This window comes from Engystomops pustulosus, chromosome 1 (assembly GCF_040894005.1).
Source record: "Engystomops pustulosus chromosome 1, aEngPut4.maternal, whole genome shotgun sequence".
In the NCBI taxonomy this organism is placed as follows: domain Eukaryota; kingdom Metazoa; phylum Chordata; class Amphibia; order Anura; family Leptodactylidae; genus Engystomops; species Engystomops pustulosus.
The window spans coordinates 155,984,807-156,003,482 of record NC_092411.1 but is presented as its reverse complement, the minus strand read 5'-3'; the positions used below and the strand labels follow the sequence as shown (position 1 = coordinate 156,003,482).

Below are 18,676 nucleotides of genomic sequence, written 5' to 3'. Positions count from 1 at the left end.
TTGGATGGAACTGCACTTATGGAGCACCCATCAGGTCCATGCTAAATACAGATAACCTATGAGTTTTCAATTTTGGTAACTTTGGGAAATAAATGTTTATCTGCTATTTCCCTAAGTAATAGAGGTTTTTGTCACCTATTTGATTGATGGTAAAAGTGAAATGATAGGATGTAAAACAATCTGTAACATCTGTACAGTATTTTACATTTTCCACTGTCTTGGTAGTCTCAATTTAATTACTTAATATATACAAATAAACAGTTGTATATACCTACGAAAATGCTATTAAACATACTGTAAACTGTATAATGAGCTGTATGTACAGTATTTATGTGCTAAAATACCTGCTACTCTCCTATGCATGCTGTCCTTAGCCACAACAATTTCCCCTAACATTCATTCCTAATTTCATGTTGTAACATGTTTATTCACCTTTTTCTACAGATCCTGCTGTAATATCCCCACAAGACCCAACCTTAATGATAGGATCATCACTAACCGCATCTTGCTTAGTGGACTCTGATTTAAACCTGAAAGCAGAGGACTTGTTCTGGACCCTTAATGGGAGAAGGCTCCCAGCAGAACTGTATAAGATACTGAACAGCACAGTCTTGAGTGTGGCCTTGAATAGCCTGAATGGATCCAAGCAGCAGTCAGGAGATAACCTGGTGTGTCACAGCAAAGACGGGAGAATCCTGGCGGGCTCATGTCTATATGTTGGATGTATGTTTTTTACTCTTGGGCTTAGAAAATATAGGAATACTAAACCAGATAATTAGCTTTAGTAAAGGCTTATAGGAAACTTGTCATTATGAAAATGCAGTCCAATCTGCAGTCAGCATGTTGTAGAACAGGAGATGATAAGTGGATTTATAAAATTAATTAAAAAAAAGATTCAGTATAACTTTTATAAATTGTTCCCTGCTTTTTTATGCTGTGAGGTCATAGTGGTGACCCTATCCTTGATTGACAGTCCTCTGTGTATCACTATGCATACAGGGATAGCTGTCCATGATTTCTAAGCATAGAAAGATCAGATATCTATGTGTAAAAATTATCTTTCCAAAATATTTTTTCAAAAACTGTTCAGCTTATCATGCTCTTTTACATGCTGCCAGGTTTTTTTAAATCATGGTTGTGTAGTATAATCAGAAAGATTGTTCTATATTCTGCAGAAAATAGTATGATTATGAATAATATTATCTGTGCCTTAAGATCAGGACCAAAATCCTGTATTCTTATAACTTTTTTTGTCTGCTTGGGAAGTTCATGGTTATCATTATAATGGGGATTTTTAACCACCCCTTACCTACATACCTATACAGCTATTCAATCCCTGTATGACGTACACATTAAAGAGGGTTTGCAGCAAAAAATAAAAAGCAACCACACAAGTCAGTTGTTTTTAGTTGCTGATAAACAAAAAATGGAACAGTAGGCAAAGAGCTCCATTTTCTTGAATTGGAGCTGATCTGTTATAACCTGGTCTGATTGAATGGCAAATTGAATCAGGAGAGCATAGAACTTGGAATTATTTTAATGCATTGAGGTAATCAAGCAACTGGAGTCTGCAACATTGCAACAGGGGTGATTTGTTGCAGCATAACTCTGTAGACCCTTTAGCACCAAGGCAGACAATTTAATAAACCTCAGTTTTGATCCTCAAAGGACTATTAGTCAATTTAATGTATTTATTTGCTGTAGTAAAAGTTTTTCTATAGTCTTTCAATTAGCAACCACATGTAAAATACATAAACAGTTACAGCAATATTTATTAAAGAAAAGCAATAAAACAAATCTGGGTGTTTTTTGCACATTGACAATGGATCAGGGATGATATTTTCATCAGTACCTAATGCCCATATATAAGGTAGCGGACAAGTTTATTGTGACAGTGCAAATTTATGATGTAGCTACAAATCAGCATCAATGACACTATTAAAATAACTAAATACTGTATACACTCGAGTATAAGCCGACCCAAGAATTAGCCGAGGCCCCTAATTTTACCACAAAAACCTGTTAAAACCTATATTTTTTTTACTCGAGTATAAGCCGATTTTGGGGTTTCAGCACATTTTTTTTGTGCTGAAAAACTAGGCTTATACTCAAGTATATATGGTAATTAAGAATCCACAACAAAAAAATAACATATTGCTATCATATTGGGGAGAGTAGTTTCATGTTGCAAATAATCAGTCAACAGCAGTGTGTAGGAAAGGTAAAGTCATGAGTTCTGACCATTATAATTGTAAAATAATCGGTATAGTTAAAACCCATTGCAAAAATACAAAATAAAATAAAAAATACATTCACATTCCTTATAATGTAAGCAAATAAAATGTTGTTAAATGTGATGTTTAGTATTGCTAAATTCAACAACCCATATTATAAAAACAAGGGTAACATAAAGCATTATTCAGTCAGTCATATGTCCCCAGAAAGGTATAAATAAATTCTACAGCTCATACTGCAAAAAATAGCCCTAAACCAACTGTAGAAGTATCTTATCAATAACACCTTACCATATTATGACGGCACATTACAATATCAATGACTCATGATGAATATCTTCAGTTTGTCTTGAAAAATAGTATCCATTAGTCTGCATTCACATGACCCCAGCTAGACAGCTATGGTGCCCAAGCTTAGTACGGTGAGCACAAAGTGCTCATTTGCCTATAAATAAAACTAAAGATTTCGTTCAGATTATGTTTAAACCTTTTTTAATCTGCTGTAAAACACTTCATTAATACTTTATTACAATGAATTATTTCCCCTGTGTGTTTAGCTCTTTTAGCACCTAGAGGATAACTTGTGGCATCATGTGGCATCTTACAGGATTTACCATTGAGATAATATGGAATTAACCAAACTAAAGAAATAAAGTGCTTATGACTAATAATTTCTTAACAAAAATCTCTATCTCTTTATTAATCACAACATAAATTTCCATAATATATCACAAGAAAAGGGAAAATACAAGGCCCACAAAATTGTGTAAACAGCACGTTATCACTAAAGACATACATTGACATTAACACTGTTACAGTTAGGGGATGCTTTATCAGTTGCTTATTTATATGTGATTAATTGATCTGTGGTATTTATTTATTTATAACGTTGTGGGGTTAGTGCACTAGGGAAGTTAAAAGGGTTCTCTCTCTAACATATTTTTAGACTATAAGATGCACACCTGATTTGGTCAAGAAAACATATATTTGAAACCAATTAAAAATTCACTGTTGGTCACACACAAGCACAGCACACTCTACACTGCTGCACACATTCACATGAACACACTCAGCACTCATACACACATACACATGGACACACTGAACCTGCTACATACATTCACATGAACACAATCAGCTCTGTCACACACACACACCTACCTTTTTTTTGACCCAGTTCTAGCTGCAGCTTGCAACCCCATCCCCTGTTTCCGTCCTGACATATACCATATATACTCGAGTATAAGCCTAGTTTTTCAGCACAAAATTTGTGTTCAAAAACCCTAACTCGGCTTATACTCAAATCAACTAAAAAAATAAATTAAAAACTCACTTGTCTGACGTCACTCGTAGGTCCTCTTCTGTCTCAGTCTGAGACAGAAGAGGATCTATGGGGACGTCGGAAAGGTGAGTACAGTGTTATTTTTTTTTTCCTACTGCAGGGCTGGGCAGGCTGTATACTACAAGGGCTTGGCATGCTGTATGCTACAGGGGCTGGGCAGGCTGTATGCTACAGGGGCTGGGCAGGCTGTATGCTACAGGGGCTGGCAGACTATATACTGGGAGGCTGTGACCAATGCATTTCCCACCCTCAGCTTATACTCGAGTCAAATGTTTTTCCCAGCTTTTTGTGTTGAAATTAGGGGTCTCGGCTTATACTCGGGTCGGCTTATACTCGAGTATATAAGGTAACTGGCAGAACTGAATAGATTACAGGACCTTGCAGTCATGTAGGAAACGTGATCAGTTACATTTTTCTGACATCACTCCAGGCGGAAGCACAGGACAATGGGAGAGGGAGAGAGCACTGTAGAAGCACAGGTACTTTTTAACAAGATTTTTTGTTGTGATTAATACAAATGTATAAAATGTTAAAAAGAAAAAGTGTCAAAACACTTTATTTTTTGGTATGATATTTACTTTTTTAGTGTCACCTGTTTTATTGTGAATTGATGGTCAAAGCCACTATATTTGAGTGTCCTGTTACTGTTTCATAGAACATGGATTATATGGATATGTAACACAACCATGTGCAACATAGGACAACTCATACAAGAATCTGCATGTTTCTTCTGGTGTAAGACAGAAATAAATAACACATTGGCAGATGAATGAGAGTTATTAATAAAATCTGTGTATGTCCAATATTGTCTAAAGAAATAAAAGAACACTTTAAACTTGGGCCTCATTAGACAAATGCTTACATGTAAAACGATGCAACCAACCAAAGAACAGCTTTCATTTTTTCAGAGAAGTTTTGGAAATGAAAGCTGAGCTGTGATTGGTTACAAATTGTAACTAGGAATCTATTTCTTCGAATGTTTCCATGCATCATAGAATATTGGTGGTATCAGATCCTACTGCCTTCTTCATTGTCTTTGGAAAACATTTGTCACAACTAGTCATGTTGCATATAGCAACCAATAAAGTTTCAGCTTTCACTTTTCAGTAATATTTCAGTAAAATTTAAACTAAGCTTTGATTGGATGCTCTAAAAAGCAGCAAGGACTGTTTTCTAATAAACGTGTGTTTGATTTGTTAGATTTCTGCACATTTCAGTGTGTTTTGAACGTCATTCATTTCTTTTACCCACAAATATCTTTAAGTAATGAACTCTTCTATGAGGACACGAGTAGTGAAGAAACTGAAAGCTCCATTTGCCATGAACAACTTTCTACATCCACAGGGGACAAACTAGATAATGTGTAAAAAATACAGTTTTGTCAGAATCTTATGACAGGGGATTAAAACACATTCTACAATCACTAGGGGAAGCAGAAAACACAAGGAATAGCTTTCATCACAGATGTATATATAATATAATAGAAGATCTCATTCTGAGGAATGTGTCTGTATCTCCGAGATTTATTTTAGCAAAATCAACTTTTCTTAAAATAACATTGTTACCCAGGTCAATGGACTCAGATTTTCCAGTCTTAGCTTTTGAATGCTTGTTATTGCATTTCCTCTGCCTTTTACCTGGGGCTACCTCGTTAAAGACAATGGAAGGTTGAGCTATTACTGTTTAATCCACCTCTGTCCACAGCTATACTTGTTATTTGGCAGATGGATGACATGCAGATTATAAATTTATCTAGCCTTCTATTCTTGTTTTACTATTCACATTCCATTTGGCCTTACTTTCAGAAACAAGGAAATGGTCAAGAAGAAAATGTGCGCAAATTCAACAATTTTCTTTCCTTCCTAGCAGATAATGCTATAGCTTAGTTTAATGGATAGAGTAGATCTAAAAGCAAACTTTAATGAAACACTATAAGGAGTGTTGAACAGCAGAGTGTTCTGCATACTTCTGAAGCAAGCAAGATGTTAAAGGGGCTTCCAGGGTTCGGCAAATCAGCAAATAAGAGGAAAAAATAATTATGAATTAGGTCTTCTATCCATGGTCCTGGCTGTCCATTCCAGCCCTCTCATAGAGATGAGCAGCATGTTACTCTTTTACTACTTTGGGGCCATAGTGTTAATTTTTTTCCTATCTGTATACAAAGACCTAGAGTACAGCCAGGGTGCCAGCACTACATTGTAGGAAACAAAACAAACAAGAGAAATGATAATCTTCTTGTTTAGAATACTTTATGTGACTCTATATTCATTGGTTTTCAGAAAGCTTCTCCTGGTCAAAACTGATTTTTTTAAATAAAGGCAGCTTAAGTATAGTCTTCTATACTACTAAGGACTATACTTGAGCTGCTGCATTGTGTATGGTTTGGTTAAGTGCAGTTGCTTTGTGTACCATTTTTATTGATTGGAGCAGCTAGCATGCAACAAGCCAGAATAATAGGTTTGGACTTCTTAATAGTTCTGATAATTTAGCACTTGCAAGCCAAAAATGAAATCTACATCAGTCCTACAATGGCACATATTTCAGCTATAACCGCTGCCATTTTTCTTGCACACGTTTTTGTCAATTGTAGGTAAAAAAACTGGCAGGATACATCATCCCCACAATGTTTAAGTTAATGTCATTGATTACTAGTACATACACAGTAGATCACACAGTGCTACCTTTAAAATTTGTGTGATTTCTAAATTAATGTCTGAACAGATTGTGGATATCTATAAAAAAAAAGGAAAGCGCTAATGTGGTGCAGTATGACATGTATCTACTTTTGGGTGTAAAGACTTGGATATACACTCCCCTCCTTGGGTTATTATGCTTCTGGTATAGCCTTTATCCATGGGGCAGCCTTGGGTTACCCAATCCCACAAACAAAGGGTATAGTGTTATGTCCAAAAAAAGGTTTGGAGCTAATACTCTGTGCCAAAATAATCCTGACTCTTGCCCTTAGTATGTTTTAGATTAAGCCCCTGTGTTACATACAAAATAGGTTCTTGAGGTTTGTAGTTAAAATGAAATTGTATGTAAGTTGTAACTGTATATTTTATAATTGTAATTACTTCATTACAGACACCTTAAAACTGATCATTGCAGTCTGGGACTAAAGTAAAGCATCCAGAGAGCTTTTTTCAGAGGTCACACTGGCCACAGAGGTCTGTCTGTACGTCTGTAACTAGGGGTCGTCTCTAAGTCCGGTGCCCTTAAGTCAGGGACCACCTGTATATATTTTTTAATAAAAACGCTGAGTCTGGATTTTTTTCAGAGCAGAATATTAGACTCCAAACCTTCTCTTGCACACTTAATGTCTGAGAATCTTTCACTTCACTAAAATAGCAATTACAATTGGCAAAGTTGACTGGGGCAAATCAAAATGATCATAAACTTCACAAATCGACTTGCAGAAAGAGTAACAGTAAGGCTATGTATGTGGTTGAAAGAACTCGACATAAAAATTAGGAAATATATACAAATACTTTTTGTTATAAATGTTATACTGTTTATATCCCTGATATAAGATAAGGGGAACAAAAACTGCTCAGTCAATACAACAACTCTGGCATTAGTTGTTTCCCATCTCAATCAATGATTGGCTGTCTGGAAGCCAAAAGTAGAGACCACCAAGGATCTAGTAAAAAATTAAAACAGACTGCTTGAAAATTGTTTGTTAATTTTTACTTGATGTCACTAACAAGTCACTAGCTGGTATTTAGTTCTATATTAGCCATATGGAAAATATAAATCCAAATAAAGGAGGATTGTGCTCCACAAAATGATGTACGTACGTATAATTTATTAGGACTTAGGGATCAGAACAAGACAATTAAAGCAAATAAAGACACTTTCAGCAAATAATTGATATGGTTTTTGTAAGGAAAAGTTATACAATTTTCCCATATACTTCTGTATTAATTCCTTGCAGTTTTCGAGGTCTTTGCTTGCTTTCTATGTTTACTTCCAGTGGATAGAAATCTAACGATGGCCACACAGGTGCACGGTTCGTTAGTATCATGGAGAGTAATGAGAGCTGTGTGATATAGAGAGCTGTGCAGCTGTGTGACCATGGTCAGATTTATGTCCACTGGAAGGAAACATAGAAGCTTTTTTATAAAAGGACAGCAAGCAGAGATATAGAAAACCATGAGGAATTGATACAGCAAGTATAAAGGAAATGTGGACAACCACTTTAATGGTCAACAATCTGTAGTCTAAAGATATTATAACAGAATTTCAGATGATTATGAATAAAAAATGTGTCAAAGTATACTATTTCTAAAAGACATAATGGGGCATATTTATCAGGACCTCTGCGCACCGCCAGTGGCGCAGAGGCCCTGAAATAATCGCAAATGCTAGCTTATTGCTAGCTTTTGTGATTATTTAACCCAATCCGCCACCTTCACGCCAGTGGGGCATAAAGGGGCGTGAAGGGGGGGGCGCGGCTGGACGGGAGTGGGCCGGCGCGGGGACAGAGATGCTACGCACTCGCTGCTGAAGGCGACTTTTCATAGGTGAAAAGTCGCCGGCTGCGGTTTTTTCTACGCCAGGCCCTGCCTGGCGTAGGATAAACGCTGCGTGACTGGCAGCCCGATACATCAAGAGGCAGAAGCCTCTTGATGTATCGGGCTGCGAATTCGCAGCGGCGGGGCGATCATACGCTGGCGCACGAGCGCCAGCGTATGATAAAAATCCCCCAATCTGTTTTACCCAATAATATGTAATTTAGAATGAGGTCTTCCCATGTCAATGTCCATCAATAAAATTTCCATGTCCCACCTTTTACTTGTAGTTAATACATTTTAGTTTAATGATCAAATTGATTTCTAACATGCAATATCTGTTTTTATTACTTTGGTTTAGTGCCACCAGAGAAACCTAAGAATATCACATGCTGGTCAAGGAATATGAAAGATTTAACCTGTAAGTGGGTTCCTGGGAGTGAAGGCGAGACCTACCTGCACACTAACTACACTTTGAAATACAAGCTCAGGTATTTGATATCCTAAAGCTTTGCACATTTACAATTTATAATGGGAATATCATTTTTTTGAATCCCATAGCTTATTATTCGTGTTAAATCCTTGAATTTCTAAGCATTACTTTTTCTTGCTGCTATACTTTAACTTAACCTATGGCCTGTAAAATGATGGTTTTGTAATTCTGTAGATCAAACATCAATAATTTGTATTCATTCCAGGTGGTATGGCAAAGATAACACATGCCAAGAATATCATACAATGGGGCAGTATTCCTGCCACATCCCTAAAGATCTGGCCCTCTTTACACCCTATGAGATATGGGTGGAGGCTTCAAACAGGCTGGGTTCCACTACCTCTGACATAATAACTCTGGACATTCTTGATGTGGGTAAGATACATAGAAGCACATTCTTTGCTTTGAGGAAATGATGACTTTATGTAGACCTTTTTTTATACCACAATGACACTTTCCACTATACTTGCCGTACTGTAGTTCTATCAATAACTGGATGAAACATGCCCAATCAATGACCATATTATACCATATTATATTTTGGAAATTTTAGTATTGTTTATCATTATTATGCTAAATACTAGCATTTCTTTGCTGTAAAAAATCTTTGAAAACTAAAGATAACCTATTTTCAATGTAATTTGTTTGGTGATCATCTAAACAATCTTTAGGAATCAGCAGTATTCCAGTATTGATATTCTATGTCTATAAAAAAGCCAATAGAGTTATTGACCTCTAAAGAATGCTAATGTATCCCTCCTTTGTAGCATTATTAGGGGTCAAACATTTTTCTTAACTCCTTAGCGCTCTGCGCCATACAAGTACGGCGCGGGCTCCTGCTATTGCCGCTCAGCTAATAGCGTTTCCGTTCTGCATCAGAGCCGAACCTGCATCGGGAGTTGTGGGATGTCAGTGGTAATCTACCGCTGAAACCTCTGGGTAACACAAGGGGTCGGAGTGGGCTCTGATCGCGGGTGTTTAACCTGTTAAATGCCGGGGTCGCAGTCAGCACCACCGCAGCTTTTACATTACCTTTGGAGGATCTTTCCCCTCTCACGATCGGCCCACTGTTTTTGGGGGAACGCCGATCATTGCTATGGCAGCCATGGGATCCGATCGGGACCCCAGGGCTGCCTGAAGGCAGTGCCATTAGGATTGTGTCAGTGATGTCATCTTAAAGAAACAGTGTCACCTTGCATGTGCATAGGCTGACACTGCTAATACCCTGCAATACATTAGTATTGCAGAGTATTATCATGAACAAGCAATCAGATGATTGCTTGTTCATGTCCCATGGTGGAAAAAAGTAAAAAACAAAAAAAAGTTATTCAATAAAAAACATACTAATACACTAATAAATCAATAAAAATGCCCATAAGCCCCAAAACATATAAAGACGTATAATGCACAAAAAAGTCTAAATCATAACACAAACCCACATATATACTATCACAGTATCCGTAACAACCCATAGAATAAAACTAAATAGTTATTGAACCCGTTTGATGTACTCCGTAAAAAATAACATAAAATACCTGCCAAAAAGTATGATTTTTACCTATTCAATCCCAAAAAAAATACAATAAAAAGCGATCAAAAAATCACATGTTCTCCAGAATGATACTGTTGCAAAGTACAATATGCCCAGCAAAAAACAAGTCATCAACCAGCTCCGTAGCCAAAAAAGTTTAAATGTTATGCCACTTGGAAGACGGAGATGCAAAAATGATAGATTTTTTTCCCACATTAGGGTTTTATTTGGCAAATTTAGTAAAACAATGTATGGTATCCCTGTAATCGTATCGACCCATAGAATAAAGATGACATGATTATTAGGCTATACGGTGAATACCAAAAAAAAAAAGGAAAAAATCTAGTACAGAATTGATGCTTTTCTACTCCTGACCTACAAAAAAAAGTTCATAAATTTTAACAATAGGGGATACCAACCCCAAAATGGTAACACTGCAAAAAGCATCTCATCCCGCAAAAAAATGACCGCAATAACATAAAGGCTAGAATTTTCCTGGCAGCTGCAGGGCGCTCCATCCCTTCTCACTGTGCGCACTTAAAATAAGTAACTTCCACATGTGGGGGGTCTCTGTACTCAGGAGAAATTGTATAACAAATTTTAAGATTGATTTTCTCTTTTTATCCTTTGGAAATGTGTAAATTTTAGGACCAAATCAACAAAATTTGACCATTCGGAATTTCACCTCCATTTGGATTTAATTACTATGAAGATCTCAAGGGATTAACAATCTTCCTAAAAACTGTTTCTGATGGTTTGAGGGGGTGCAGATTTGAAAATGGGTTGATTGTATAGGGGGTTTTAATGCTAAATATTTAAAATTTCATCCAAAACAGTATTTATCCCCAAAATAGTAAATTCTGAAAATACGGAAAATCAATATTCGATTTGTAAGCTGCGTGACATCAAAAGAAATTATCCAGATATTTAAAAAAGTATGAAAATGTAAAGTAGACATGGGAAATGTTATTCAGCAACCTATTTAGGTAGTAGATCATGGTAAACATGATGATTTCGAATTTAGAAAGTGGCAAATTTTTTTTTTTTTTTTTGTAAATAAACGCAAAACTTATCGGCCAACATTTACCACTAAAATGAAATACAACATGTGGAGAAAAAACAATCTCAAAATTGCTTGGATAAGTAACAGTGTTCAAAAGTTATAACCATATGAAGCGACGCATGTCAGAATACAAAAAATGGGGCTGAGCCTTAAGTGGCTGCCTCCTAAAGTGGTTAAAAAAAGTGAAGTTATATTATAGAAGGTTAGCTATTGCCAGATTGGAACCAACTAAGGGCCCATTAAAACGAACATATTTGTTTTATATATATATATATATATATATATATATATATATATATATATATATGTATCTCCCGGAACGGTCATTTGAATACAGCCTAAGGCTACATTCACACTGCCGTTGCCCGCCCTATCATAGCACGGCGGGCACACGGCACTGCCGGGGAGAGGAGGAGAGCACCGCTCACCCCGCCCCTCTTCATAGGAATATATGGTGCATATGTCCTATCTTTCTACAGGGTACGGAGCTGTACTGCTCCCGTACAGCGCTGTGAGGCCATAGAAGTGTATGGGGGACATATATACATCGGCCGTATGTACGTCCCCCATACGTAGCCTAACAGTCTATTGTTGTGACCCATTTGTTTTCAATTTTACAATGTCATAACCTAACAGTACCTGATTAATTTTTACAGTTACCACAGACCCCCCATCAGATGTCCATGTGAGTCGTGTAGGGGATTTGGAAGATCAACTCAGCGTCCGTTGGAGTTCTCCCCCTGCTTTAAAAGATTTCCTCTTTCAAGCCAAATATCAGATTCGCTATCGAGTGGAAGACAGCATGGAATGGAAGGTATACAATTCATTCGTGAAAACACCCTTTAGTATGATAAGGGTTTATAGTAGCTCTGAAATAATTTTGAATATATTATTGCAGTTCACTACAGCTGTGTAATCTATCTTCTATATTATATTTAAGATAAACATAAGAATACATAATATATAAGTATAATGAATGAGTTTGTTCCATATATCTACAGCCTACTTAATAAATTGTATGAATTCTTCTCAGGTAGTCGATGATGTGGGTAACCAGACATCCTGTCGTCTAGCAGGCCTGAAACCAGGAACGGTTTATTTTGTACAAGTTCGGTGTAACCCTTTTGGAATATATGGATCTAAAAAAGCAGGAATCTGGAGTGATTGGAGTAATCCAACTGCTGCATCTACTCCAAGAAGTGGTAAGTTTTTTTGTGAAGAAATTATTTTTGATTCAGTGTTACTGTTTATTATCTGAAAGGTATTGTCCTTTATGTTGTCGTGTATGTATATTTAACACTTTTAAAATAGAGTTGTAATCTCATAAATATAATTAATGCTGCAGTCGTTTCCATGTACTGTATGAGTCCTTATATTCTGTGTTACAAATTGTACTTCATAATTACAGCATTTAATAGTCCATGCTGTATACTGGTAAGCTGAAAGAAAATCAAAATGTGGTGTAATTGACAAAAAAAAGCACACCTTTTATGTGGGTGTAAAAAATGGTGATTCTGAATTTTTTTTCTGTTTTTATATTTTCATAGATTGGGCATTTGGGATGTGGAAATACCTGACATGTTTATGATTTTATTTGCTTATTTTATATCAGTTGTAGGGAAATGTGGGTCCTTTCATAAACTTTTATAAAATTAAAAAAAAAAATGTTTTGCCCCCCTTATGGTATCTTGGGGAGAGGAGAGATGTGGGGTGCTGGCATTTAAATGGCTAACAACTGTGGTCATTGCTTGTAATGGGTGTTTTTTGCTTTATACCACCATGTATGAAGACGGCTCTGCCTGTGAACCCTCTTTATATATCCTTAATTTCACTGTGATGAGCGGTTTGCTAGGACAGCATATGAAATTTGGGTATGAGGTGAATTCTGCATTATTTATACGTACCAGTGTAGACAGTATGCATGCCGGAAGAAGGAGTCGGAAACGTCACCTGTGGGGTCTCAGTGAATAGCTGCAAATGTGTTTTGTCTGAAAAACTGTAAGATTATTTTATCTTCTTCTTTGCATTAAGTCTGAGGAATAAATAATTGAAGGTTTTAGAAGATAGGTTCTGTGTCTGTAGCGCTAAGTTTTTGTACAGCCGTATGTAATTACCGAGAATGGTTCTTGGTAATACAACGAAGCTAAGCTTGTTATTATGGAGTAAATTCTGCATTAACAAATTAGTAAAAAATAACCTTTATTTAGTATCACTCAAACATCCCAAATCATGTGATTCTATATATGAAAGACTGATCATGGTTTAGAGATTAAGGTCCACTATCTGTGTGAGATAAGTCAAGTAATGACCCTTTTGTTTTTATTCATTATGATATGGTGATTATAGTTGAATGTTTCCGTATTATCCTAAACAATTATCGTAGCCACCACATATATTCAGGTCAAGAAACTGGGTGGCCTTGAAATGATGCTTATAAACTCTTATGGCCTGCCTCTGTATCCTGTGTACCTGCATTCTGTTTTCACTAGTTCAGAATATGTGTAAAATCAGGGATCAATTTTGCATCCCCTTATCACAGATGTAAGGAAATATATTGTGCTCCCTACACTTTTTTTTTTTTTATCAATCTAGCCCTCTAAGTTTCATTTGTAGTTCGCCAATTATTTGCTGGTACTGGCTTTTCATGGGATAAACACAACATGAAGCATGCTTTCATGGCAGTGGACATATGCTATAACAAGAATATCATAATTGACTCATCTCACACAGATAGCAGTCCTGAACCACTTACTCTATGATCAGACACAATCATGTCATTTGGTAAACCAGATATACTTCCCCACAATGCCTGTGTGAATGCAGCCTTATACAGAGATATTTGAACAATATTGTATGTATTACAATAATGCTTTATTATTGTGTTTCAAGTCATTTTGACTTGATGAAAACAAAAAGAAAAAAAGAACCCTGTCTATGTTATCTGCAAGTAGTAATGGTTTGTAAAACTCTCCCTAAAACTTACAACACATGTTAGTAAATTATAAATGTTAACATTTATGGCATTGAATTAAATTGATAATATCTGGTACAGCAGAATCTTTCCATATATGTTGATGTATAATCTTGTGTGCACTATGAATTTTTACTGTTTCTGTAGTATACATATCCCATATATTCAACTGCTTCTCTTCATTTTTCTCAAATGAAAGAAGCAATCTGTTATATATGTTCGAGGAATAGTGGTCAAACTTGGACATTTCCTATAAAAGGATTGCCAGTTACAACTATTTCAGTATTACCTTTCCTTCTAGTACCAACTGGTGAACTGTAAAATTATTTTATTTTTGTATATCCCTTATAAAGTCATTGTTGCCAGCAAACACTGCCATAAAATGTTAGGTAATAGAATTAGCCACAGATACAGTCTAACAGAAATGTTTAGAACCAGATTTCAGACAATTTCACTTGTGTATTAAAGGAAACCTACTTGTAAGGTAGACCCTGTGGCAGGTTCATCTAATGTATTTAAGTGCTATACTTTTTTTTTGCTAATCCTTTAGTGGCCCAGAACATTATATATCTTTTATTTGATCTATACACAAATTTTATTAAGAGGCTCCTGGGGCGTGGAGTAGCCGCGCTATGGAGCTGGAGCTTTGACTACTTTGTAGCCCCTTTGAATCCCTCCTACTCTCCTGTCTTCAGTGCACAGCACTCAACTGAGAAGCCAGAGGTCTGCGCATGTATGGCACATGTACTATACTTCAAACATATAATTTATATGCCCATATCAAACACATACCTAGTGCTTAGGATCAGTATTGTCATAACTTCTTTGTAGATATTTTCCACATTTTTTAGCAGTTAGATTACAACCTGGCTGCATTCACACTGACAACATTGACTTAGCTCATGGCATAACGTTATCATCCATCCTGATGATAGGGTTTTGCAGAGTTGGCTGAACACTTAATAGTCTACAGACTGCTCTTTATCCTAGTCAAGAATGTCTTAACTATGCTCCGACACCTGGTGTTCTTGCGAAAAGGCCAGTTTTCAAAATTATTTCCCAATGGGGAAATACCTCTTGTTTTTTATACCTTATCTGGTGCCAGCAAATTTCAACAGGCCTCTGTTTCTTATTTATTAACTGATCTCCATGTTATTATTTTCCGGTTTTTATAATCCTGGATATAAACAGGATTTGAAGAAAACAGCTCTACAAACTCCCATGACAAGTTACTTAGAAATACATATGTATCTATATTGGGTAGGCTTCAAATTGAACTGATGAAACATTTTTTAAAAATATTATTTCTGACCTGTAAGACAAATATAGATGAGTATTAAAACTACATAATTTATCCTGGGACTGTGCCGTTTATCCTGTATACAGATGTGGTATGTTTCATGCAGATCATTTCTGAGATGAGGTTAATATCACCTGTGAGCTGCAGGATTTACAAAATGAACATAAAAATGTCTGTTATGGGTTTTACTGAAGTAATATCAGTGGTTTCAAGTATCCGAGGAAATCCTTAGACGTGTTTATGGATTGTATATCACCTCTTTTGACTCCTCTAATATTGCTTTTTATGAATCTTCCATTGGACACTTGACCTTAGACTGTAGGTGAGCTCCATAACATAAAATTTTACTAAATTCATTGTTCACACCTAGATTAACATACTTTCCTGTACATCTTTTACTGCAACTTTTACCACATATTATGATATTTTCTGTGTGATTTAAGTATGATGTGTTTATCGAGGCATTTCTATTCTTTTATGTTGTATAGAAAGGATCACTGGGGTATGTGATCCAAAAAGTGGGGAGCAGAATTCCACCTTACGTCGAGAGTTGAAGCAGTTCTTCGGATGGGTCAAGAAACATGCCTATGGCTGCTCAAACCTTAGCATCAAGTTGTATGACCAATGGAGGGTATGGCTTCAGAAATCACACAAAACAAGGAACCAGGTAGGTAAGGCATACTTTATTACTCTTTACTTTTATGTTTGAGATTGTATTTCACTGGTTATGGATTTCCACATTCATAAGAGCAAAAACAAAATCTAGTAACTGCTCATGGCATGGCACAAAGAGATTAAAGGTATTCCAATGTCTTTATGGTAAACTACCATAGTGCCTAATACTACGGGAATGGGAAAGTTCAAAAGGGTTTGTGACAGTTTTCTATTGTATTCAGTGAAATTTAAGCCTTTTCCTACTAAGTGACCGGAAACATGGGCTCCCTTTAGTGGTAGGGTTGAAAGTTATGGACACCGCTGCACCTTCCTATCTTTCCTCTTTCATCTCAAACTATCTCCCAACCTGTGATCTTAGATTAATCTTTACCTTAATTTGAACCTCACACTTACATCTCCAATACTTCTCTAGAGCTGCACCCATTCTATGGATTTCTTTGTCCCGGACCATCAGACTAATACCCACCCTCCAACATTTCAAACCTGCTCTTAAAACCCATCTCTTTTAGGAAAGCCTATCACACTTGTTAACTGCATGAAGTTTCAACTCTCTTTACTAACCCATTCTGTGTCCTCCTCTCATCTGTCATCCAGCAACCACCAGGCTTCTCTGCAGTCCCATTCACCTTGGACTTTATATATAAGATGATGGCTGATGACTGGGTAAAGCAGCAGTACCTCTATTTATTATATTATATTTTATTTTGTTCTATTACCTTTAAAGAATAGCTGGACCACAATACAAGCTCTTATACCTCTTGTGTCACCTCACTCTTCCTCTTAGATTGTAGGCTCTTGCAAACAGGACCCTCACTTGTTTTGTTCCATATGAATGTTTGTGTTCTGTCATATTTTATTTTATTTGTAAATACCATTTTCACACAAAGGATTTTATATATAAATACATTTTATTTTTAGTGCAGGAAACCTACTGTGTTAGCAAACTCAAGATCTCTTCATCAGTGACATACTAATCTTTGTGTCATCATGCCACAGGGACTATGGTGTTCCTACTAGTCAGTTTTAGGTGGTGGGAACTATAATGACAGGTTTGGGCACCCTTCAGGGCATCAAACAAGAAAACATTTTATATTTAAATTTTACTTTAAATTTATGCTAGTTAGCTGCATCAGACTTGTCTACCAGGGAGGTTTCATTGATATTTTTCATTTCAAGATTTATTTAATTCATCTAAAAGAATACATTTATTTTTTTATGTTTAGTTTCTAAGTTTAGAAATGTGATCCATTGAGTAGCTGAAAGGGCTTAGAGGATTAGAGGATTAAATATGGGGTACAAAGTAACTATATAGCTTTAAAAGCTGTGTTTACCACCTTGCTTGCTTGTGTTGAGGTGACAAGTTAATCTCCTTGGTATGGGCTCTTGGATGGCTCTAGGGACCCTTCTCTGATATCTCATGGAATCGGTGGAATAAGACACCTAGAGTGGTTCTATCTTACCCAGAAGCGCTATTAACATTTAACCCAATGACTGTTTCATATTGTATATGTCATTCTTGTATTACAAGTTAACATTTTTGTCCATGAGCCAAGTTTGTTTCTTTTAGTTCACATGTCTCCTATATTATACTCTCATTTTTTTAATGGGTCACAAAGATATAGCCTGTAGAAATGTACCAGATTTTGACTGGCACATGGGTAACAACCTACATCATCTCACATGCATGCCAATTTAAAGTTTCCTTTCTTTTTAAATAGAATTTTGAATAATGGAATACAAAATATTTTCCACACTGTGATCAATTACCTCTGTTAGTAGTGGAACTCATTTGGGTATAGGTTAAGTCCTCCTTCATATGCTTTTTGTCCATATCATCTGTGGACAAGATCCTGGACAGTAATTTAAAAAATAGCAGAATGTACTGAACATAAAGACATAATAGTTCTCTAAAATTGTAGTATGTTCAATGAATCGGACAGAACAATCTGATCTTAAATTCCAAACTCTGTGAATCATTACAGTCAGTGAAAAGTGAAATAACTGGACTATGGATGGAAAATGTTCATCTAGACAACATGTTTTCATATGCACATTGAGGGTGCGACCCCACGTTCTGTTTTTCAGGTGCAGTATTTGATGCCCAACCAGGAATGGAGTAAAAGTAGGAGGCGAAGTAGCACCTCTCAATTATTTGTCTCAACCCATTATCATCCACACTTGCTTTTGGCTTCAAAAACTGCATCTGAAAAACTGAACGTGTGGACGCACCCTTTTATAGCAAGGTGGTCCAGGATGATCACCCAGTATGATCCTCTCATGTCTGCTTATTGCATGTTGTGGACCGGCACCCAGCATAGATTTCACCTAAAATGGAGGGGGGCCACCATAAGTAATGAATCCTCTGCAGTTACAAATTTCCTAGCAGCATGCTTTGCTTTTATAGTATAAATTGGAATCTGAAAGTGAGTTGGGATGAAATATATACCATTCAAAATATTATATATAAATATTAAATACAAAATTATTTCATGCTTTAGTAAACAAAATACACACTACTAGTCAATGACAATAAGTAATAAAATACAGTCTGGATAT

At 36.2% G+C, this 18,676-nt stretch overlaps 1 protein-coding gene across 4 annotated transcripts in view; it reads left to right on the top strand.

Moving 5' to 3' along the window:
* CRLF1 (cytokine receptor like factor 1) overlaps positions 1-18,676 on the top strand; it is a 68,684-nt gene that overhangs the window by 36,942 nt on the left and 13,066 nt on the right. For 2 of the 4 annotated variants that reach the window (XM_072126576.1, XM_072126578.1), the window contains exons 2-7: positions 445-723; positions 8,449-8,578; positions 8,786-8,955; positions 11,831-11,988; positions 12,208-12,376; positions 15,934-16,112. In XM_072126576.1, coding sequence (XP_071982677.1) covers positions 445-723; positions 8,449-8,578; positions 8,786-8,955; positions 11,831-11,988; positions 12,208-12,376; positions 15,934-16,112 — 1,085 coding nt within the window. Of the gene's footprint in view, positions 1-444; positions 724-8,448; positions 8,579-8,785; positions 8,956-11,830; positions 11,989-12,207; positions 12,377-15,933; positions 16,117-18,676 lie in introns of all 4 variants that reach the window. The other 2 variants (XM_072126575.1, XM_072126579.1) reach the window with 1 other exon arrangement.